Below are 24,822 nucleotides of genomic sequence, written 5' to 3' on the forward strand. Positions count from 1 at the left end.
AGTATCAAGATGACAGCCGGACATTTGATGATAAATGTAAATCAATTCACTAGATTACAGCCAATTCACGACTGTAATGCCAACGGCAGCGGCTCTACCTAGTATTCGAATCTGCTTCCGCTCTATATATAAGACTTGTAACGCCGGTTCTCGAACTTCCGATACTCGAAGTTTCCAGAAAATAGCAGGTTGACAATCGGATCATCAATATTGGTTGTACGCGAGTAGTGAGTGGTGAGTTAGTATTAGAGGTGAGCAAACACGCGATTATTAAGAGTATTATAATAGTGTTATCTTTGTGAATAAAATAAGTTGACTCCTGTAAACGCAGTATCACATATTTGAACTTGACGTGCGCAACAGTACAAAAATGTCTAAAGTACAGAAACGTGGCTGCATTAATCCCACATATAGTTTTTGCTATATATGTGGTCAGTTTACTGCTAGGTCGCAGAAACGGCCAATTAATCAAATGACCAAAGTAGCTTACCATAAGTATTTTGGATGTGTTGTTGGTGATCAAGATCGGGATTGGGCTCCTCACGAATGTTGCCAAACCTGTGCAGCAAATCTAAGTAACTGGTTAAATGGCAAACGCTCTTCCATGCCTTTTCCAGTTCCAATGATTTGGCGAGAAACAACAAATCATTACAACGACTGTTACTTTTGCATGACAAACGTGTCTGGTTTTTCAAGAAAGAGCAAACACAAAATTGTATATCCGGATATTCCTTTTGCAAGAAGGCCGGTTCTTCATGTAGAAGGTTTACCAGTTCCAACACCCCCGGCAAATTGGGAGGAAGATTTGGAAATGTATGATGACCAGGCAGGTTCCCATGATGTGCCAGAAAAAGACCGTTCTTATTTTCCCGAGAGTGAAGAAACCTGAATTAAATGACTTAGTTCTGGACCTCCACTTGTCCAAAGAGAATGCTGAATTATCAGGGTCTAGATTACAACAATTGAATTTACTAACCCCTAAAACCAAAGTTACAATATTTAGGAACCGTAACCATGAGCTATCCTCGTTATTTACTATGCAGGATAAAATGTGCGTTTGTGTAAATCCAAAAGGCGTGATGGAAAAATTAGGATTTGCCCTTACCCCGGCGAATGGCATTTATTTAAAGATTTGTCTGAAACAAGTTTAAAAGCCGTTCTGCTCCATATTGCTAACAAAAGAATCTCTATTCCTTTTGCACATGCAGTTTTCATGAAGGAAACACACGAAAGTATGTCACTTATTCTAAATGCAATAAGTTATAATACGTATAAGTGGCAAATATGTGGTGATCTAAAAGTTATAGGACTATTTACTAGGTCTTCAGGGCGGATTTACTAAGTTTTGCTGTTTCTTTGCCTTTGGAACAGTAAGGCAATACAGAGCCATTAACAAGTGAAAGAATGGCCTCCGGGAGATAAATATATTCCAGGTCAAGCTAACGTGAAGAATACGTGTTAATCCCAAAAACGTTTTGTTACCTCCGTTACACATCAAACTGGAGTTAATGAAAAATTTTGTAAAAGCATTAGACAAAGAAGGTGATGTGTTTGAATATCTTAAACACGTTTTTACAAATTTAAATGATGCGAAGCTCAAGGAAGGTATATTTGTTGGACCACAAGTTCAGTGTGAAGTTCTTTCAAAATAATTGTTTCGGAGTTTTTAGGGGACAAGAAAGTAGGAAATTACGAAACATTTTAGGAAGAACTACTTTAAAACTACTGCAGAATGGGATGGGATTTGAATTTTATCCCAGAACATTTGGGTGCTGTCAGTGACGAACAAGGGGAAAGGTTCCACCAAGACACACTGACAATGGAGCAACGTTACCAAGGCAGATGTGATGGGGGATTATTGTTGGTTCCATATGAAGGAAACTGATGAAACTTATAAACGAAAGTCAACATTTGCAAAAAGGTTATGCACAAAAGACTTCTTTTGAATTTTTTTTCATGTGTTTTGTAAATAAAGTCTGTTATCCTCAAAATATATTGTTTTTTTCTTGTTTTGATCTTATATTTCCCTATAACATGTGAACATTTTTGTGTAAAATGAAAATAACTATAACTCAACATCTTTACGTGATGGAAATTTTTTGATGTTGAAGTCACAGACAGGATGCTTTAAACTCTCATGTATAGCCATTATAATATTAGTCGCATTTTTTTTTCTTATTTGTTGGCTAGTGTTATTATCTTTTTTCAATTCGACAATCACTTGCTGAATGACGTAGAGTCACATAGTCACGAAAGGTGATGAATTAAACAAATGTTTGTAAATGTTGCGACATTTTTATTTTTGTATTGCAGGCAACAAAGATTGGTTTAAAGAATATCATATACCCTCTGGTTTATTGGAGCAGACGAAATTTGTTTGTACATGTATTGCAACAAAAATATTGGAAAAAATGTATATGCTCTTACGATCCAGAGAACGTGATTTCAAATTTTGGTTCAAATCGGACAACGAACCTTGGCTTCGCAAAGGACCGTCTCACATTGAGTCGAAATTTAAAAACAAACATGTGATTTCCAAGGTCTCATTCGACAGTTTTTGAATACTTCATAGACATTCAGTTCATTATTACAGTGAACCGTACATCTTGAATACTGAGATCCAGTATTATTGATTTAGGCGTAGTTTTAAAATATTATTGTTTCGCGCTCAAGTAATTATTTTTTGGTATAATTCAGCTCTAGAACCTTCATCCTCTGGTATGTAAGGTATGTGACCATATTTTAGTTGTTTTTTTTTATTAAATAGTTTGAAGTACTTAAGTCAAATTTAGGAAAGTCAAATAATGGGAAAATCAGTAAATGGTATACTTTTTATTAAGGTTATAAGCCAAATGGAGCTCGGGTTGTTATCTATACTTTACGATATAGATTAGTTTTTAGTACTTGACTTACAGAAAATAACATCCGAATTTGCCATTATTGTCCAAATTCATTTATTTCATTTTAAGAACGTCTCGTACATTAATTATGAGTAGACAAACACCCCGAAATATGTGTGTAATGCGGGTGGGTTCATTTCAGACAGAGTGAACCGTCTAAATATCCCAACTAACCATAAGCTCTGCCTGCAGTCGATTCAGTAGAATGTACCTCTACGCCACCTGCAGACAAAGTCCGGAAACAACTCTACAAATACATACTCCGGGGTGGGAGTCAGAATAATAAATAAATATCTTCTGAAGAAGTGCATATCACATGCTCAAGTTCATTCGAAAACAACTTACTTGCTTCTCATGTGAACCTACGACTTTGTAGGTACGTGTAGCAGATGCCTAACAACAAGAACTAACCCAGCTTATGTCACGCAGAAAGCTGAAGTGAAATCATCAGGCACCTGTGTAACGTCTTCCATTTGGAATATTCGTCGCAAGCAACTTCAGACGGATCACCCTGAAATGACCCACCCAGCAATGACAAGGAGTTAGTACTCCGAAACCCTGTCTGTCGGTGGTCATCCCGATCAAATGAAATTGATTTCAGTTTTTCATATATAGGAAGTTACTTGCGACGAAGGTGGATGATGGTTTTACTTCAGCTTTCTGCGCGGCATCACCTGGCATAGCTGATATATGATATATTGTATGAAGGCTATTCTCCTGTTTTTCTGTCCGTTTCGTCTACTACTGCGGCAGACATTTTCAAAGGCAATGTTCTTGTTTTATCCAACGCATCAACTACCATTTCCGTACTGAAAGGTACCTGCCACACCTATAAATTGAGAAAGAGAGTTCCAGAGAGTCGGTCGGTGTCCAGAGTCCAGGCATCATCAGAGGATGGCAAATGAGACTTTGACAAAACGTTGTGAAAATGATTCTTGCGAGGATCAAAAACACAGAACACGGAATGAAACTCTTTTGACGTTATTTGTCGCAAGTCACTATTTCAATGGCTCGTTATCGGCGTCCTCAAAGGACATAGCGGGTAGAAATATCTCAGTGACTTTGTGGAGGAATTGCAGTGAGACGACTATGTTGCTACCTTTGTTGTACCGGCATGTTTTCATTCTTGAAATTCTTTCACTCTCAGACATTAGCGAATGTAATATAGGCGGTAGCCAGGCGGTTCGACGTGGGTGTTTTGTTCACTCACTCGAATTGACTGCCGTGTTGGTCGGTGGTTCAAGCCCTAGTCTGAACGATCGATTTTCACTTGCTATCGTCCAACTCGTGTTGGGAATCACACGTTAAAAAGTAATACCTCGTTAATCCTTAGCTCGCACAAGTTCCGACTTCTGAGGGTTGTCGTTCGTAGTGGTGCGACAGCTGGTTAACGGAAAAACAGATTTTAAACAGATTTTTAAACAGGTAGTAAAACTGTGGCGCGACTTTCTGAAGTACGAGTATAAATTTGTAAAGAGTACGTGGATGCGGTAAGAACAATTTCTGGTAGGTGGAAAAGTGTGTGCGCGTCTGTTTCAATGTTTGGCTTTGGACAAAAAAAAATAGTTACAAGTTCGCTTTGTTATGGACGAATTTTAATTTCATCGGTGAGTCAACCAATTGATTTATGTGTTGGTTCATTCGAAACATTATCTCGTTTCTAATGGTTGAAAATTTTTTGATAAATTTGAAAACTTACCCTGTACGAATAATTATGGCACCCTCTGCAAGTATGAGTCATATTTTTGAAAAAATTGTTTAAGACATTGTATTGTTTGGATTACACGAGACAAACTATTATTATCAACAGGGGCCCAATTCTCTACATTATGTGAGTATGCAAAATTTTGGGTATCTGTGTTGAATATGTTAGGGAAAGAAGAATGGGAACAATTTGTCACAATTAGAGTTTTCTCTTTGAATTGTTCAGGAAACAATACAAGTTTTCAGTGTAGTTTCCATAATTTTTCTGTTTAATATATTTTATTCATTTTATTTTGATTTTCATTATTTGCATATTATTGACATTCCACGTATTGTTCCCCACGTATTTTTTTCAAATTTTTCAGTATTATTCCTTTTTCGAATAACTCATCCGAATATTTCGGTTCTGGTTTTTCAATATTTTTAATATTTCCAGCAAGATTCTCTACAGTTTCCACATTTTGCAGCTCGTCAAACAAAAAACGTCCTCGATTATTGTTCAAAAACAAAAATGCCAAAAACCATATGAAAGATTTATTTTGATTCTGATGAAGCTGTGAGAGGTATCAAAATTTTTCAAAAATCAAAGACAAATACAAAAAACGACTAGGATAGTATATTCGGTGCTATTGATATCAATATTTCTAATATGTAATATGTAATGTAAACTTGTTTGATTTACATTGTGTTTTTTAACCATTCCAATTTAATATTATCATTATTATTTTTTACCGCACACCCAAAATATTATTACATGCATTATCCGATAAATATGCACTTCAATCAGTATGAATGGTGAGATCGAGTTTTCCAGTATAATCGAAAAAGAAACATCCAGCAGATTTGAATATGAATTCTATCCTCTTTCTGACGTTTATTGCTATACTACCTTAGGCATTTTCTGGTGCTCATGTATTCAAAACGTATTAGTCTGTGATTCAAATACATTCATTCTGGCGTTGAAACGATGACGTCACATCAACTATGATTTGAAACGTATTCATCATATAGTCCAGTCATTTGAAGTTTTATCTGCGGAAAAATTCCTACTGAGCTGAATTTTGGTATACACCTCCATTATGGCGTTTTAATGAAGATGTGAACATTCGACATTGGTATCGTGCCGGCTAAAAAAGTTATAAGGGTCAAAAGGTCACGAAAATAAGTTTTGCGGGAATATCTCGCGGCCTATGGCTCGAAGGTCAATAAAGGTCATTATAAAAATTATTCCTCATACGATTATCTGCAAAAAATGTCTTTTGCATTTTTCTGTAAAGTCAACCGTTTTCGGACTAGAGCGCTGAGAAAGCGACTGCATTATGATGATGTACTCGTTTCCGCACCACCTTTGAGGTAGAATGCAAGGCGCATTTTTTTACATGGTTTTCCCTGAAGGCATAATTCATGAACTGTATAATTAAATGTTTTTTTTATTTTATGCTCAATAATTTTCTATTTCTACATTGGAAAATAGGGAAAACATTTTTTTATATAATTTTCTTTTATATTGATTTGTCGTCGATATTCTCAATTTCAACTTCATCAAAAGTTGCTGACAAAACATCGAATGGACTTATTGCTGTATTTAAATCAACATCTTCTTCATTTTCTTCACTAGTGGACTCTGCGTTTAAGCATGACTGACCACGACAATGTCCACAAGCTTTAGAACATCTGAATCCAATTTTTTTACATCTACATTTGCCGCCACAACCTTTTGTACAATTACAAAAGATTGTGTTTAGTAGATGATCGGGTGCTGGCGGCAATAAAGTTGTTATTGGTTGTAAATTATTATTTTCAACTCCCAACCCCACTGTTCTGGATCAATGTCTTTTCCTAGCCAGGTTTGTATTTGATGATAGACTCGATAAATATGCTGTTGAGCTGCTGAAGAAGTGGGTGGTAATAATTGAAATTTCACAGCTGTGCTTTGTCTTGTTAGTTTAGCAAAGCTGCAGTATCTGTAATTGTCAATTGAATTTTCTGATTTTGGAGCACCGTACAAGGGCATCTCGAGCGCAATTGTCTTGTTGTAATATTTATTCAGAATTGTGTAAATCGGGTCTTTTTTCAAACATCTTCATGACTTTAATTTTTCCTTTCCCGAAAAGTGTTGAAGTTGTGTCATATCCGGTCTTAGCATGTAGAAACATAATATTTTTCTTGCAGTGTAGATACTTGTTGAGGCTCTCAGTCGAGTATATTTTTGTTTCAACATTCTTTTTCCATGGTTTCTTAAAAAAAATTGATGTAGGTTGATCAAGTATTTGTGTGCGTGCTATGAGAAGTACCAATAGATCTAAGTCTTCGCCAACGATAATTGTAGTATTATTTATTGATTTTTCAATTGCTGTTTCAACTATTAAGACGTCAGCATCATCACGTGATCGTCTTGTAGAAATACCAACTTTTTCGAAATTCTCAATGAGCTTTCAATTAATTTTCTTTTGTTAACTCGATTAGATAAAAATTTTTTTTGACTGATAGGAACTTCTATCGATTCATTGAAGTGCACTTCACAAGATGTAGAAACGGCTGCGGTTCGTCTTAGTTGTTCCATCGCTTTGATATTTTTACTGGTATCGGAGTAACCATCAAAAATGACAATCATGGTAGAAGTATTTACTGATGATAATGGAAGAACTGTGTCAGTGCGTTTTGATGTAATTTTGTCGAATGTTACATACCTATCATTTTTTTAATTGACTGCAGACCAATTTCTTTGGAATTATAACAGTTGATTTGATTATTGCCAGCAATTCCTGTCGATATAGAAACTACTTCATTGCAAGTTGAAAAAGGATTATGTGAAGTAAACCACTCTATAAGTTTTTCAATGTCATTATTATCTCTTTCAATGCGCCTTATATGTATACGGTATACAATACCCTATGTGAGTGCATTCTACTCGCTTTCTCAGCGCTCTTGTCCGAAAACGGTTAATTTTACAGAAAAATACAAAACAAATTTTTGTAGATAATCGTATGAGGAATAATTTTTATAATGACCTTTATTGACCTCTGAGCCATAGGTCGCGAGATATTCGCGAAAAACTGATTTTTGTGACCTTTTGACCCTTATACTCTTTTAGCCGGCACGAAATCGATGTTGATTTTTCACATCTTCATCTAAACGCCATAATGAAGGTGTATACCAAAATTCAGCTCAGTAGAAATTTTTCCGCAGATTAAAGTTTAAAAAACCTAAAATGACTGGATTAATTATTGAAAACTAGTGTGAAGTTGGTTTTGAAACGAAATTCGACGTTACGTTACTTCAGTTGTCAGTTTCTGTTTTTTTATCGTTATAGTTTATAAAGTGCTGAAACCTTTTTATAAAATACGTTGTAAGGATGTACAAAATGAAGCTAGAAAATTATTGTATGCACAAATCCGATTTTAAGTGAGATTAGAGAAAATTGAAAAGTTTGTTTTTATTATTGAATTTGACATCTGACTTATCATTAATGACGTCACTACGACTCGTTTTTGAATACACGCTCGAATACGATTGAACGCCAGAAAACATCTCTTGTTTCAGACGACAGTTTAATTCAAAATTTAAATGAACACCAAATAGCCTTGTACAATTCATTACTTGTATTTACCGAGAGTCGTTGTCTTCTGAGAATTTGAAGATTTATGAACACAGTAATTTTCTAAATATATTACCTGTCTTCAACCAGAAGTTGTTGTCTCCAGAGAATTTGAAGATTCATGAACAGATTTTGAGAACATCTGTAGAAGTAGTTAATTCAAAGTGACCACTTTTAATCTTCTTATAGAATATATTCCATTCACAAAAAGCTCAACCGTTGAATGAGAAATTGAAATTCGTTAAATACTTTGAATTTCATTAGTTTGGACTTCCATTGTCTGATATTATATAAAATGATTTGAAATCCCTGAAAGAACTAATTAAAAAGAAGAATTGAAAAGAATAGCTGAAAATAACAATTATATTAAGCAAAAAACTTGAAATGAAATAACAGTAAAATAAAATACAAGTAAAAATTCAAAATTCCAAAAATAAAGTTAAGAGATTCCAAGCCAAGTTAGTTCACGACGTTTCGATTGTTAGTATCCACAATCGTCTTCGGGTGATGACTGGACTAATTCCTCTGAGAGATGACTATGGGTCTTTTGAGTACTTTCACTTATCTCCGCTTTCCTTTTTCCGCTTCACCGGTTTAGTGGGAGATGACCGTTTGGCGGTCAATAGATTGACAGAAATTAACTGAGAATAATGAAGCGAAATGAATCTAACTCTGTTTCAACAATTTACATCAAGAATAAGATTTTTGTAACAACAATGTTGACAGAGACATGCCGACATTTTATTTACATAAAATATGCATAGTATGCCTTGCATTTCAATGATTTTTCAGATACAAAGTAAAGGCCAATTTCCACTAAACGGACTCGCTTACGACTAGTTTCATTTTAAAAAACAGAAACGAACTCGAAACTTGACAAAAACTAGTCTGAGTCGCGTGTTTTGTTGTGAAATATTTTATATCGTTTCCACTACACGAACAGTTTCCATCATACCTTCCCTAGACTATGATTTAATAAAAAGTCACGATTTTTTCATAAAAGAATATTTTGAGCGAAAGGAGCGCAAGCGAAAAAAACCAAGATACTGAATGAGATAGATCATTGTTAAGAAGTCGAAAAGATTTTGTAACGGATAAAATTATTGTAGATTCGATATTTTCTAAGAATTTGAGAAATTGTTGAATGTACTGAGACCAAAAGTTTTCAAACAGGATACAAATTACAGATATGTTGTATCTGAATAGTTACGTATTGTCGTCGCCGACGCTATGTTTGTAAACATAGCGAACTATGTTTACAAAAATACAGAAAAAACACCGCAACCTTTTGATCTTTCCGCCTGCCGACGGGAGATTTCGTTGTTATAGTTCAAGTTAACGATATAGTGCAACCTACTTTCCAACAGCTCCCCTTTAATTATATAGTTAGGGAGCTAACTGATTTCGTTATTATAAATCATTTCTGATTATATAAGAATTACAATATCTATATAATATATAATAAAAATATCAGGGATGGGCAAAAGTCCGGAATAAAATTAATATCTTTTTAACCAGTATTTTAGGAAAAAACTCTGAAACACGTCAGTTGATTTCACGTTGTACGAATTTTTTGGCAATAAAATTATTTTTTTTTCAACCCCTTAGCTGCAACCCTCCCAAACTTTTTTTTTCAAATACAAACCTATGTCGTGTATGGGCTCATTGAAAAGCTCGTAAAAAATGGATTCTGAACACACCCTTTATTTTATTTCGTGGTTACAACGAAATGAGAAAAAACTCTTTTGAAAAGTTACAAATACCTACTTAGTGCTATCTACGGGTGAATTAACGTAACAGATGCTGAAATTGGCCTCCACCCTCTACTTGGCAGGCTCCTAGGCGATGGTAAAACTCGTCTACGGATTTCCGAATGGCCTCAGCCGGTATGTTATATGATCCCACTCTAATTCTGCTTTTTAGATCTTCAATATTAGCCGGCCTATTTTGATAAACCTTGTCTTTCATATATCTCCAATAAAAATAATCTAATGGCGTTAAGTCTGGAGATCGTGGCGGCCATTCAATTGTACCACGTCGTCCAATACAGCGTCCTGCAAATACATATGTCATCGAGATATTCTCTGACATTAATTCCAAAATTTGGGGGAGCGCCGTCCTGTTGGATCTGGATCTGAGGACGCTGCGTACGAGCTGCGCATATCCAGTGTGGGTTTTTCTGACTCCAGAATCGACAGTTGTGCCTGTTAACTACTTCATGTAAATAAAAAGTAGCTTCGTCCGAAAAGAGTATGTTGAGTGGAAACCCATTATTCTCGTCACATCGCCTCATTATTTCCTCGCAAAATTGCAAACGCCTGTCATAGTCATCTTCCAAGAGCTCTTGGACAAGACATACCTACCTTATATGTGTGGTATTTTTCTGTTTTCAAAAACCTCCCAATCGTACGTCTAGACGCAGGATTGTTTTGGGCTAATGAAATCGTTGACTAATGTGGATCTTCCTGCAGAGATACGGCAATGTCCAATTTTTGATCTTCGTCTAAAACATGTGGCCGGCCACTTCTGGGCAAGTCCTCCACTGTACCATGTTCGTCAAATTTGTGTAAGATCGTACTCACAGTAGCCTGGGAAATGTGATTTTTTGGATATTTTGCATTAAATAAAGTAGACACCTCACTTTGACTCCGCATTCTATCCCCACATCACAACAATATCAAGACTTTGATACGCTGCCTCTCTGACAATACCTTTTTTGTTTAGCAAATTAAAAAAGAACAATTTGAAGGTACCCAATTAATAAACTAAACATACATATTTTCAATTTCACCCAGAAATGCCACAATTTTAAAACTGAGTTAAGACAATAGTTTTTATCAGGGCATTCATTTTGGTACAACAAATGCAACAACCTTTTTCTCTTTTTGAAGTACACTGGTCAACTATTGCTTGGGATGGAACTAATTTTATGTGTAAGTTTTTGGTGAAAAAATAAAATCCACAGAATGTTGACGCTACATTACGTTATCAGTTTTACACATAAATCAATAAAATTTGTTGTGGTGCCTGGCCCGGTTGGTCTCTTCTTGAAATTTGTAAACTTTTAGAAAGTAGGTACTGGTGATCCTTAGCAATTGTTGAACAATGTACATCATCACCACTTATTTGTTTTTTGCAACGTTAATTCACTCGTAGATAGTACTAAGTAGGTATTTCTAACTTTTTTGGTTTTAAAAGAGTTTTTTCTCATTTCGTAGTAACCGCATGAGTGAAAAAAAATAAAGGGTATGGTCAGATTACATTTTTCACGAGCTTTTCGAAGAGTCCATACACGACATAGGTTTGCATTTGAAAAAAAAAGTTGGGGTAGCAGCTAAGGGGTTGAAAAAAATATTACATTTTATTGCCAAAAAATGCGTACAACGTGAAATCAACTGACGTGTTTCATCGTTTTTTTCCTATATATATATATATATATATATATATATATATATATATATATATATATATATATATATATATATATATATATATATATATATATATATATATATATATATATATATACAGTGTGTCAATTTGAAAACTTCCCACCCTCAATATCTCCCTTCCAGTACATAATATGAAAAAATAGTCAGACAGGTCAACTTTATTTGCAAGGGGGACACTCTGAATGAATATTTTCAACCCTCGGGGTTCAACCCCCTAGGAGGGGTGGATGTTACCCTCAGAATTTCAAATGGAAAGGGGGGTCAAGTGGCACATCATTTTGAAGGGCATTCAATTCTCTTGCCAATGATACCTTTTTCATTAGTTTTTGATGAGCAGTTTTTGAACAATAACGTTCCAAACGAACGGTGATTAGAAGTGAATAAGAATAAATGATTAAAACTCGCCCGCACTAGATGTTTGGTATTCAGGTTGGTATTCAAAACAAATGATTGTAATGGACTATTGGAAAAGGTGAGCATCGTACTAGGTAGCATCGTTCCAACCCTTGAGTAATATTCGAATTCGTGGATGTGAGAGGAATGTAGAACTACTTAGTTAACGAAATACGCATCGAGTGCAAACAAAAAATACTAAATTGCAAAAAACAAATTTCAACCATCTTGTTACGCTTTATCTGATAATATGTTCAAAATGTTGTCCATTCTGCTCTAAACAGTAATACAGTCTGTTTTCGAACTCCTCTCGAACATTTTGGAAAACTTCACCACTAATTGACCGGCATGCTGCTGTAATTCGTCCTTTGAGGTCATCCATATCAGTGGGCTGTGTTTTATAAACGACAGATTTGAGATATCCCCAAAGAAAAAAATCTAATGGAGTCAAATCCGGTGATCTCGGTGGCCACTCAATTGATCCCCTTCTGCCAATCCATCTCTCCCGGAATCGCTCGTTCAACCATTGTCGGACGGGGCGAAAATAATGAGGTGGCGCACCGTCCTGTTGGAAATGTAACAAATCTTCCTGCAACAGTAAATTACCGTGTGCATCAATTTGAGTTTCGAGCTCGTGAGTTATAAGTGGATCGATAGGTGCTTGAAGCATATCTAGGTACAGATCACCATTCAAGTTTTCTTCAAAAAATAAAGGTCCGATAATGGCATTTCCAAGAATACCAGCCCAAACATTAACTTTTTGTGGGTGTTGTGTATGTCCTTCTCGAAAATTGTGAGGGTTTTCGTCACTCCAATAGCGACAATTTTGCCTATTAACATTGCCATTCAGGAAAAATGAACATTCATCACTGAAACAGATATTGAACAGAAGATTAGGTAAAGCATTGATTCGAAGAGTCATGATTTCACAGAATTCTATTCTTCTGTCATAATCATCCTCATGGAGCTCGTGGAGAATCTGCATTTTATATGGATGAAATTTGTGCATTTTCAGTGCTTTCCTTACAGTCTCGTGTGACATTCCCGTCTGTTCTGCTACTGATCGTAAGGAGCTAGTCGGCTCTGCAGCAAATGTTCCCAACACCTCAATTTGAGCATCCTCATTCAGTACTCTGGGGTTATTCCTTTTTTTATTCTTCACCGAACCAGTTTCGGAAAACTTTGTCACCAAATCAAGCACATACCGGTGACTTATATTAAGATTTGGATTTCTTTCATTAAAAAGAGATGCCGCCCTTCGTGCGCACTTGCCCACCTCTCCATAAATAAAAATTATTTCAATTCGGTTTTGGATAGTGTAAACCATTCTTACAATTTATACACTTTCTAAGGTATCGCTGATCAGCTCAACAAATGAAACTGAAATGATAGTACTACCAAATGGCTTGAATGCGATGAACACCTTTTTTGCTCAAAAAACGATACTTTTTATAGCAGAAGTAACAAAAAAAGGATAAGAGTTTTAAATCCGATAATAAACCCAAATGAAAGTCACCGAAATCAGATAACTAATTAATGTAAATTTTTTGAGGCTTGTCTAATTTTACCCCTGATGGAAAGTTGAAAAGCTGACCCGTCATCACAAGTTTTACTTATAAGAGAGTCAGTAAATTGTATTTCTTTGCATACTAACTTGATAACCAGGCATTTTAGTATAGGCCAATTCTAATTACTTCTATTAGTTTAGAACTACATTTTCGGATACTGCTGATCTGAAAATAATAAATGAGGGCACCGTCGGCAAGCGAATTGAATGCCCTTCAAAATGATGTGCCACTTGACCCCCCTTTCCATTTGAAATTCTGAGGGTAACATCCACCCCTCCTAGGGGGTTGAACCCCGAGGGTTGAAAATATTCATTCAGAGTGTCCCCCTTGCAAATAAAGTTGACCTGTCTGACCATTTTTTCATATTTTGTACTGGAAGGGAGATATTGAGGGTGGGAAGTTTTCAAATTGACACACTGTATATAGGCGTTAGGCGAGAAAATCTGATGTTGCTTGTAATCGTTTGTGTCCCTCAAAACCAAACTTGAGATTTAGATTATTATATACATTGAAACATACTCTCTGTGTTAAAATATTCAAATGTATCGGAATCTTCTTCACTGTTATCTCTTTTTCGCATTGTTCACCATCGCTATTCGAATCACTACACTGGAAAAAGGCTGCGTTTATATCACACTCGTTATTACTATTAGTACTTGGTCAAGGAGGCCACATTTTGAACAGCTAACAAAAATTTTAAGTAATTATAACTGCACCAATATCGAATTTCAACACTCAAATCGGGATCAGTTCCTGAAATGAAGTCGTGACACGACTTCAAATTTAATTTTATGACTTCTCAGCTAATCATAAAACTCAGTTAGTAAAAATTATCCAATACAAATCGCCAAGTCTACAGTCCACGTGGACTAGTTCGCTGCCGGTACATTTCAATGTATTGGTTATTTTGTCATTTGAGAGTGCCGTCAACTTTAAATGTGCACGATATCGTTTACTTCGACTATAACAACAATCGCCCGTGACACATAGTCTTCAACATGTTTTTTATTTCGCCAATATAGAATATTGAAAAAACTTCTGTCTAATTTCCACTAGGATTTTTATTTATGACCGGTTTGGATTTATTAAACCATTTTTATTTCACTCGAAAATGGTTTATTGAACCGTAAAAAATAAAAATCTCAGTAAAACTTAGACAAAAGTTATTTTCTTTATTCTATATTCATTATGAATCTGTACAAAATAAATAGGTCATGAATGGAACAAGTTCATTTCGACAACCCATGTTTTTGCTTTGTCAAAATCGACCCAGTTGCTGTTCTGTTGTGGTTTTGTCAGTTTGGTGGAAATCTGCCTTATTTCCTGACTAATAATGCTATTACAGCCTTCTATCAATTTTTGTACATTGAAATACACACATCGGAAAAGTCTAGGGATATTTTTAAAAATGGCAATAATTTTTTTTTAGATCGCTTTAGGGAAAAAAAGTTGACGGGTGATTATTAAACGAATGTAACTTACAACAAAATTTATTAAATGGTCAAAAATAGTGAGTGCGCATATAAGCAAAACTAAAAAAAAATATGGCTCTTCTTTGGCACCCCGAAAAAAAATCATAATACAAAAAAAAATTGGAATCAGTACAAAGTATGGCCTCCACGCTGGTTCATTACGGCCCTACATCTATCGTGCATCGACAAAATGAGATTGTCAATGTCTTGTTGAGGTACATTTGCCCATTCAGCGATTAAAAGCTCTCTCAATTGAAACATTGTGTGAATGTTCCCCATATGCGGAGTAATTCTTCGTTGAAGCATGTCCCACACATGCTCGATGGGATTCAGGTCCAGTGATTGTGCTGGCCATGGCAATACATCAACTCCTTCGTTGGGGAGCCAGTCAGTCACTAGACGCGCGACATGTGGACGAGCATTATCGTGCATTAGGTGGAAGTTTTCACCAACAGCACCAGCAAACAGACGGACGATAGGTAGAAGAATGGTGTCGAGGTACTGTCGAGCTGTGAGGGAGCGATTTGGAAAAACGAGATCGGTTCTGCCGCCGATCATGATTCCGCCCCATAGCATTACTGTACCACCTCTGTATGTGTGGACTTCCTGGACGTGTCCCAAACGTTCATTATTTCCAGGTCGTCTCCACAGTCTTACTCGACGAGAATCTGGATGAAATCCAAATCTGCTTCATGCAGTCGATTTCTGACAGTATCACGACCAATGGTTACCTGGTGCGTTTGCTGCAACACGTTAACCAACTCAGGTGCTGTGATTGTCGGTTGTCTTCTTGCGGTTAAGACCAAAAATCGGTCTTGAACTGCGCATCCTCGCCCTGGATGTTGTTCGGCTGGACTGCCAGTTTCACGGTAACGCCGCCACAATCGACTGATAACAGTTTGGGAGACCCCCAAACGAAGAGCTACATCATTTTGTCGCATGCCACCTTGAAGAAGCCCTACAGCTCTATTCATCTCTGCCAATGGTAAGTGATGGCGTTCCATGTTAAAGCACAATATTTCCAGTTTAATTGCTGAGCAAGAACTGCATATAATGTACAAACTCGACACTTTCAGATTATTCATTTTAGCCGAAAACCTACAGTTTGTAAAAAACTTGATAAAAGATTAGTTACCGTTTTTGCAGGCTTTGTTCAACCCATAGAAATCTACAGGGTGGTCGAGTGTACCAATTTAATCGAAATTAAACGACCTCATGCATTCATTTTTATGATATTTAGTATGTTATAAAAATATCCCTAGACTTTTCCGATGTGTGTATATATTTTTCACGATTCTCGATACAGAATCTTTCAGGATTGGTTCACTGCAAGGCGTTTATTCACCCTTCGAAGTTTGATACCAAACAGTTGTTGAACTACAGTAGGGATGAACTACGATGTCAGGCCTTCTTCCAGGTCACTGTAGGGGAGTCCACGATGCAAAATGGGGATTTACTCGAGCGTCATAGAAACCTATTAGGTTGCAAAGCTTAGATGATAAGAAGAAATAAATGTATATATGTATATTCATATACATGTACATATGTACATATACATGTATATATACATGTATGTATATATAATATACACTTTTTCATTGGTGGGGGATGCGGCAATAGGTTTTTAAATATGTGAAAAAATACTGTTGCATGGACATATAATAAGATATATATCGTTCATCTTTATGTTCTAGATCGTCTAGAGTCTAGAGTCTAGAGGGATTCGCCGATTTCCAAATCATTGAACTTAATTAATTGGAAAGCTCATGAAGTAGCATGCAAATAAATAAGTGTATGTTTTTTAAGTACAAAATTTGTATTTATAAGAAAATGATTTCAAAAAATGTTAAAAAAAATTTCTCATAATCAATTGATTAATTAATCATCATCTTCATCTTCATCACGAACGAATCTCTGTGATCCGCTGTGATGGCGTCATGGCAACAGAATTCAGAGTGGGGACGCAGTGAGAGAGTAATAGATAGAGAAAAAGTGAAAGAGGAATAGAAACTCGGAGAGGGAAATATAGGTATCACATAGCTGCACGCATTAAACTTCATCGACGAATTTTTGTTATTTCGGCTTGTGGAAATCGTCAGATTATATATTTTTCGTTATCCTTGAATTATTTCCTTCAGAATTAAAAAAATTATCTGAGCTCGAGAATGTAGAAATGACGTTATTTTTTTACAACTTTGCTGCCCTTCCCTCACTTTCAAACTGTCAGATTACTGGAATATACACTTTTTAGCATGTAATTAACTCACCCTACCTTAATCTGACGCGCTCGAGAATTTCGGATGATCATTTTTTTTTTAGTAATATGATCCTTTATCCTTCACGGGCGGCCTCATATTTGGTGGAGGTACTTGACCGAGTACAAGGTATCCCCCTGTATATTAATCTGCCGTGCTTTAGTAAATTCCGAAATAATGATTCGTAAATATTCATAATGATTCAAATTACTATAAAAGCGCGGAATAGAATTTGTTCAAATAGTATTGTGACGCCCAAAGATGCTATACTATAGCGAAACACGTGTCACAATTTTGTAAACTTTCAAGCGAAAATCTCACATTTAAGTATGTTTTGAATAAGTGAAACCTGTAATAATAATATCACTCCCCCCGCCAAATTTTGAGCACTTAACATGACTTTAACACTTATGAATCTTTGACCCACATACAATTTCCATTTTTTTCACCAAACTAGATGCGAGGGTTATGTTTCAATATTGTTGTTTTATATAAAGTGGAGGAATTTGCCGATAAAAATTTCCGACTTTCAGAAATGGATTGCAACTGTGGAAGTTCTTCAGGATCTGATAAATCGGGAACAAAAGATGAAATCAGATGGGCTTATCTTCCGTCGCTTGTTATAACCAAAATTTTTACGATGTTGGACAAACATGACAGAAAAAATGCGTCTGAAGTTTGTAAAAATTGGAGAAGAGAGTACTTCCAACCAAGGCGAGTATTATTTATGCCTTTCGTGTAATCACTTTTAAGTCCACAGAAATAAATATATATGCAGTTCTTAGCATCCATAATATTTGTTTTGGATTCCATTTTTTTCCAAAGTAAATTTGAAATTGAATTTAGTGACAAAAAAATCAAATAGGTCTCAAAGTTTCTTGATTTACATCCAGAATACCCAGACAACATCGGACACAGGTTTAAAGCATAGGTAGGTACAAAATTTTATTCGATTCAGGAGGGAATATTCCAGTACATGAAACAATCTGTCACTTGACAATTCTTCAAATATTACTGGAGATTAAACTGTTTGATCTTTCTCTTGAAGATTCCTGTACTGACGCCTGTTGGATATAATCCAACGCCGATCGTGGTATTAGCCAGGCGAGTAGTTGTTTTCTGATAGGCGTCACTCAATTCAACCTACTGTGTAGGTATATCTGAGACTGGCTTGAACGTTTAAAGTTCATTTCTTTAGATTTATTCAAAAAAGAGGCGAAAAAGTATGTACATAATCACCCAGAAATATTTCCAACTTTGTTCTGAAATAAATACTTAATTATAATTTGTATATATTGTGTTTATAAGCACTTCACATACTATCAAAAATTACCAATAATAACACATTAAGCGGTTATATCTCAATCGAAATGTTTCAAATTGTCCAATTTCATTTCAACCCTAATTGTAAATTATAAATTCTCTCTCTTATCCTCTTTTTATACTCATAAAAAAATGAAGTAAACTTAACTTGCCATTCGAATACAATTACATAATAAAACAGGCTATATTTGCCTAGCGTGAGTCTACTTCAGCGAGTCATTTAAAAAAAACTCATAGTACTATGCAATATCCATTATTTTATTTATTTCCACATTTTTGATTGTTTTTGATATCGATGTTTGTATGTATGATGGTTTTGAATTTGAATTGAATATTGAATTTGTTGTTATTAGTGGTAGATACCTAAGCTGGTACTGATATTGAATATAAAATCGAATGATAGTGATCGAAACACGTTTTCCATTCCATTTTATTTTCAGATTTTGGCCCTCCGTCACATTCTTCATCGAAAACAATAACCTGGAAAAAAGTAGATTCCTCACAAATTTATTTGGAAGCAATGTCAAACATGTGAAAATTATCATGGATTCGTTCTCAAAAGCATGCATCGAAGAATTATTTGATCTAATGCAAAAGTTGGCCTGGAACAACAAATTGAAAACGTTATCTATTAATCCAACCCATTGCGATTTGGAGACCTTCAAAAATCAGGTCAAGATCAGGTGAGTTGGTCAGCATCTGGCATAGCAAGTTAGCCAGCATCTGGCATAACTCACAAGTATTTAACCCCCTCCCCGGATATTGTATTTCTTCGCCAATAAGTTTTTGAGGTCCTAGTTAATATTACAAAAATATTAAATAACGAAAAAAATACAAATATCAAAAATAAGGTGTTTATCTCAAGTGAATATGTAGAAAATTCTCAAAATATTTCATGAACCTAACTGAATTTTTGAAATTTTGGATAAGGAAGCAGCCCGCCTTTCCTTGGACTCTGGATGATTCTAATTGAGCATTGCCATTAGGTAAGAATCTCGAAATTTGAGATACCCAGCTGTAAGTCTGAAAATACTTGTGTATTGATATCCTAAAAGTTGTCTGAAAACCTACATTTGGTAGGGTGTACGCAACTATTAAATTTCAAGGTCATAGGTAAAAAAAATCGTTTTTTTGCGCTTTTTTGTAAATATCTCATTTCCTATGGGTTTTTTGCTATTTGTATTCATTATCAATATTGTAGAATACATAATTCTCTACAAATTTTGTTTGAAAAATTTTTTCATACGGTGAACCGTTTTCGAGATAGAAGGCGGAGAGCGCGCGGTCACAGGATCACTTCAGGTCAACCGGTGCCTCCGGTCGAAAACGCGCCATATACAGGGTGTAACTGAATAAGTGTAAAACATTTAAGGAGGTGATTCCTCATCGAAAAAAAGATAGGATCTTTCATATAAAGAAACTTCATTGGAGCATCCCTTGTTAAGATACAGCCCCTTAAAGGGGGTACATAAAATTTGTATAACAATTTTTTTCACAAGCACTGAAAAAGTTACAATATTGAAATTAACCTGACGTTTTGTACTACCAAAAAGACACTTAGCCAGTAATTTATTTGGTTTACCCCATGGTTGTAAGGCGAACTGGATTTATTGTTATTTTGTAGTTAGTACCTGCATTAAACGATTAAAGGGTAATAAACAAAACTAATTTATTAATAACAAAGCACACAACATGTAGAAATCATAGTAAATATTCAATATGTCTATCTTCAGACATTACGCAAGAGTCTAGACGTCGGCGCATTGAGCCACGTATTCGCTCAAATATTCCTGTAGTCTCTCTGATTACCCTGCACGCATCGATGATGCGGTTTCTCAAGTCCTCTACATCGCGAACAGGAATACGAGAAACCAAATGCTGTAAATGGCCCCAAAAAGAGAAATCGAGAGGATCGAGATCCGTGGATCGAGCGGGCCAGTTCTGTAGTCCTCCTCGACCTATCCACTGATTTGCATATGTTTCAGTTAAATGCTGACGTGCTACTTGACTAAAATGGGCGGGAGCCCTATCATGCATAAAAAATATATCCCTTCTGACGCCCAAAGGAACTTCCTCCAGCAGTACTGGATGCACTCCTCTTAAAAATTGAACGTATGACTCACCATTTAATCAAGGAGGAAGATGATTAAAATTATAAATTGTAGTTTTTGTACCCTTTATTCCATTTTATTACTTTTAATAAAAATAAATGTATTGAATGATATTTTTCAATAAAAAAATTAATTCATAATTTATTTGATTTTTTTTTTCATCATGTAAGAAGTTATTAATTAGGTTAAAATTCAAATATAATTTCTATATTTTCATTAACAATTCTGCAATTACCTGGGCAGATAAGTGTTGTTGAATAAATTAATACTGAATAAAAAGTGGAGGGGTTAGGAAAAAAATTATAAAATATAATATAATAGTTTATAAAAATTGACAAATATTTATAATCATTGATTTATCGATAGTTCATCAACTATATATGGCGCGTTTTCGACCGGAGGCACCGGTGACCTGAAGTGATCCTGTGACCGCGCGCTCTCCGCTCTCTATCACTGCATGAAAAAATTTTTTAAACAAAATTTGTAGAGAATTATGTGTTCTACAATATTGATAATAAATACAAATAGCCCATATGAAATGGGATGTTTACAAAACGCAAAAAACCGATTTTTGTGACCTTTGACCTTGAAATTTAATAGTTGCGTACACCCTATCATATGTAGGTTTTCAGACAACTTTTAGGGTGTCAATATACAAGTATTTACAGACTTACAGCTGGGTATCTTGAATTCCGAGGTGAACTTACTATAATGACTGGACTATTTTGCAGATGGGAATCGGTAGACTGGAAAGAAGTGATGTCTCAGTTTGAAATATGTTTACCTAGACTGACTGAATTTAGTATAGGCTGTTTGGGGATCCTGCCATTACAGGTGGATTGGATATTAGAGAAGCTCAACCCCAAGTCTTTGAAGATACTTCGTCTAGCTTCCTTTAGCAGAAATCCTCCTTTATTTAATGATTATTATTTCAATCCAATATTACTCAGGTCTTTCGTCAAATTAGAGGTGAGATTATTTTCCCTTTGGCATAATGTCATTATCATTGAAGACTTTTAAATAAAGAATTTATTTTATTTTTTGATATTTGAAATATTATTTTCAATATGACAGTAACGTAATAATATAAGAATTTTTAATATTTTTCATCTGCTGTTTAAAATCGCAGAGGTTTTTTCATTCCTCATCTGACTTGTGAGAGTAGGATAAGGATTTTTGATATTTTTTATGTGCATTTATTATACAGTGTGTAAAAGCTAAATGGATTAAATTCATTATTTCGGTTACGGTACATATTTTAACAAAACCCCGAAACACGTCAAATTAAAATTGAAATTTGACATACTTCAACGGAAACCCCCGTCGAATGACAGGTACAACCCCAAATTTTTTAAATAGGAAGTATAGGCTTGTGATTTATCGTTTAAAAGATCTTTTCATTTTCTATTCAAACATGTTTGCTTTCAAGTTGCAGCAATAAATATTAAATAAATTAAAATCATACTATTACCAAAATTCGATAAAATACACTCAAAACTTATTACAATATACTGAAAACTTATTTGAGGTTGAGATATTGATAATAAGAAAGTAAGCCAAAACCATAGCAATGTTGTTTTTAGATGGCATCCTTAAAAAAAAACTGTAAATAATTTCCGTGGCAACGTTAGTTTAATGCCGTGGCAACGTTAGTTTAATGCCTTGTCAACTTTTTTGTATGTTACAACATTAGTTGATAGTATTTTGATTCAAGTTTAAAGTTCGTTAACTTAAAGTCTGACAAATGGTTAGATTAAGGAAATTCATAAAATAACAGTTTTACAAATGGTTGCTTACGGAGATAAGACCCGAACACAACAGGAAGTAGCTCGACTATTTCATGAAAAATTTACTAATTTACCGCCCATTTCTCAAGGAACAATAAACAAAATAGAGAACAGTTTCGCGAGCTTGTTCATGTGAGGCAGATAAAAAAAGCAGTTGTCAATGCAATGAGTGATGAACTTAAATTAGATGTGTGATGAACTCAAATTAGATATATGAAGCTTGAGTTTGGGGAAAACCCACATATATCGAATAGACATACATTTAATGTTAGCCATACATCGATAGTAAACATATTAAAAAAAATAAAATGCATCCCTATAAAATGGTACCTACTCAGGAACTCAAGGAAAACGATTTTGATTAGGTTAGATGTTAGAACACAGTTTTATTTGAGATTATTTGACCCTTATAACTTTTTTAGCCGGCACGATATCAATGACGATTTCTCACATTTTCATTAAAATGCCATAATGAAGGTGTATACTGAAATTCAGCTCAGTAGGAATTTTTCCGCAGATTGAGGTTTAAAAAACCTAAAATGACTGAATTAATCGTTATAATTTTTTATTACCTAATATTCTGTATATAATTGGAGTATATTCATTCAATTTTCTCATTCGACTACATAATTGAAATGAAAAACCATTATTTCATCAAATTTCAGGTACTGAGTATCGATTACGACCAATTATGCGACGAAGTTTTGGAAACGTTGAACAACGCCATAAACTTCAAAATACTTGTCGTTCATCTCCATGGTTTTCACACAAATCATGAAGGTACCACAGAACGAGCTTGGGGCACTTTTAAAAAGAACCATCCGGGAATCATACTGAATTTAATCCTTGTTCATGCTCTTAAACAAGTCAATATTCTTCCAAAAAAAGTGTTGAGGAAGCAAATGCCTCTCAAGTACCTACAAATATATAGCTGCGATAAACAGGAACAAAAATGCGATTGCAGAATCATGGTGTGAAAATCAATCATCTACATTTATCTATATCTACATGTACGTAGATTAGGCATTTGATCAGGTATCATATGTAATTTGTAGGAAATTTGAGTGATTCACACATGAAACTAATAACAGGTTTATTGGTAAATAATTGATTTCAATGTTTCTGTTTGTTTATGTATTATATTCTATTTTCAAGTGACTTGTTTATGTTTTCATCCTATCCTATGGCCTTCAATTGTATTTTTTTCGCAAACTCCTAATGATCACCCAGTATATTTTTGGGTGAGTTGAGCAAAAAGTTGTATATCGAGAAGTCAAACTTACAAAATTCAGTGGGCATTTGCTCGTAAAATATGTCATTCATAACCAATTACTACTAAAAGTAAATTAATCAAAAACTTAGGTTAGGTTAGGTTAGGTTAGGGCCAAAGTTCCTTCCATGGGAGGAACAAATGCAAATGGTCTGTAGAAAAATCAACAAAAGTTTTTACATTCTGGCAACGCCAAAAAATATTTTTAACTCAGAATAATTATTACAGGTTTACTATGCATTTGTGTATTCCACAATTTCATACAATGTAGTCAGGCATCAGATATCATAAACATCTTTGTTGTTCAAAAACGGATCATTAGGCTTATTTTTTTTAGTAGTCGGCAGTCGAGCAGATTTGTCATCAAATCAAAACAGATCCTCACGGTAATATCAATTTGATGAAACTTTTGGCATACAGTTCTAACAACAAACTCACAATCTTGGAACACTAAGGAAAAAAATAATCAATCAATATCAAACTGAACAATCCAAAACATTAGTATTACAAAAAATATCCCATTGATACAGATGTCCCGTTTTTTCAACAGTCTACCGCATGAAATAAAAATCGCAGGATCCCCTGGTATTTTTAAGTGTTTTGATATAATATCGATGTATCTCACAATTCATGTTAATCATTCATTTGTGTAATAATTTCGCATTGCTTCGATGTGTCTTATTGTCGTTTTGTTTGTCAATTAAACCTTACATTGTTCATTTAGGACATATAAAATTGTAACAAACATTGACTTGTTCTATTTATTGTTATCGATAGTTGAAAGTTTCAATAAATAAGTTATTTTTCAATTTATTTTTATCAATAATACACATGTGATTAAACGTTTCGTGTCTACACGGCCACCATCGACTTTTGTTTCTTCTCTTTGTCTCTTTCATTACAAATCATGGTGAAGTGATAAAATCACAATTCAGTGGTATACCATACTTGATATTTTTATGATGTTTCATTCAAAATTTGCATCATCA

The 24,822-nt window shown here is 34.8% G+C and overlaps 1 protein-coding gene across 3 annotated transcripts; it reads left to right on the forward strand.

Annotated features, from left to right (window-relative positions):
• The first annotated feature begins 2,537 nt into the window (after positions 1-2,537).
• On the forward strand, positions 2,538-23,721 carry LOC111516134 (F-box only protein 39). Of its 3 annotated transcripts, none has more exons than XM_074186095.1 (5): positions 2,538-2,718; positions 17,876-18,056; positions 19,106-19,348; positions 21,508-21,745; positions 23,229-23,721. In XM_074186095.1, the coding sequence occupies exons 2-5, from the start codon at positions 17,878-17,880 to the stop codon at positions 23,538-23,540; spliced, it is 972 nt and encodes a 323-aa protein (XP_074042196.1). In that variant the 5' UTR covers positions 2,538-2,718; positions 17,876-17,877; the 3' UTR covers positions 23,541-23,721. The 3 variants fall into 3 exon arrangements, with proteins under 3 accessions (XP_074042196.1, XP_023028082.2, XP_074042197.1); XM_023172314.2 differs by having other exon boundaries at positions 2,539-2,727; XM_074186096.1 differs by lacking the exon at positions 2,538-2,718 and adding an exon at positions 15,967-16,072.
• Positions 23,722-24,822: the final 1,101 nt, after the last annotated feature.

This window comes from Leptinotarsa decemlineata, unplaced genomic scaffold, assembly GCF_025532065.1.
Source record: "Leptinotarsa decemlineata unplaced genomic scaffold, Ldec_3_MD MMD2_tig00078422_RagTag_RagTag, whole genome shotgun sequence".
Classification (NCBI taxonomy): domain Eukaryota; kingdom Metazoa; phylum Arthropoda; class Insecta; order Coleoptera; family Chrysomelidae; genus Leptinotarsa; species Leptinotarsa decemlineata.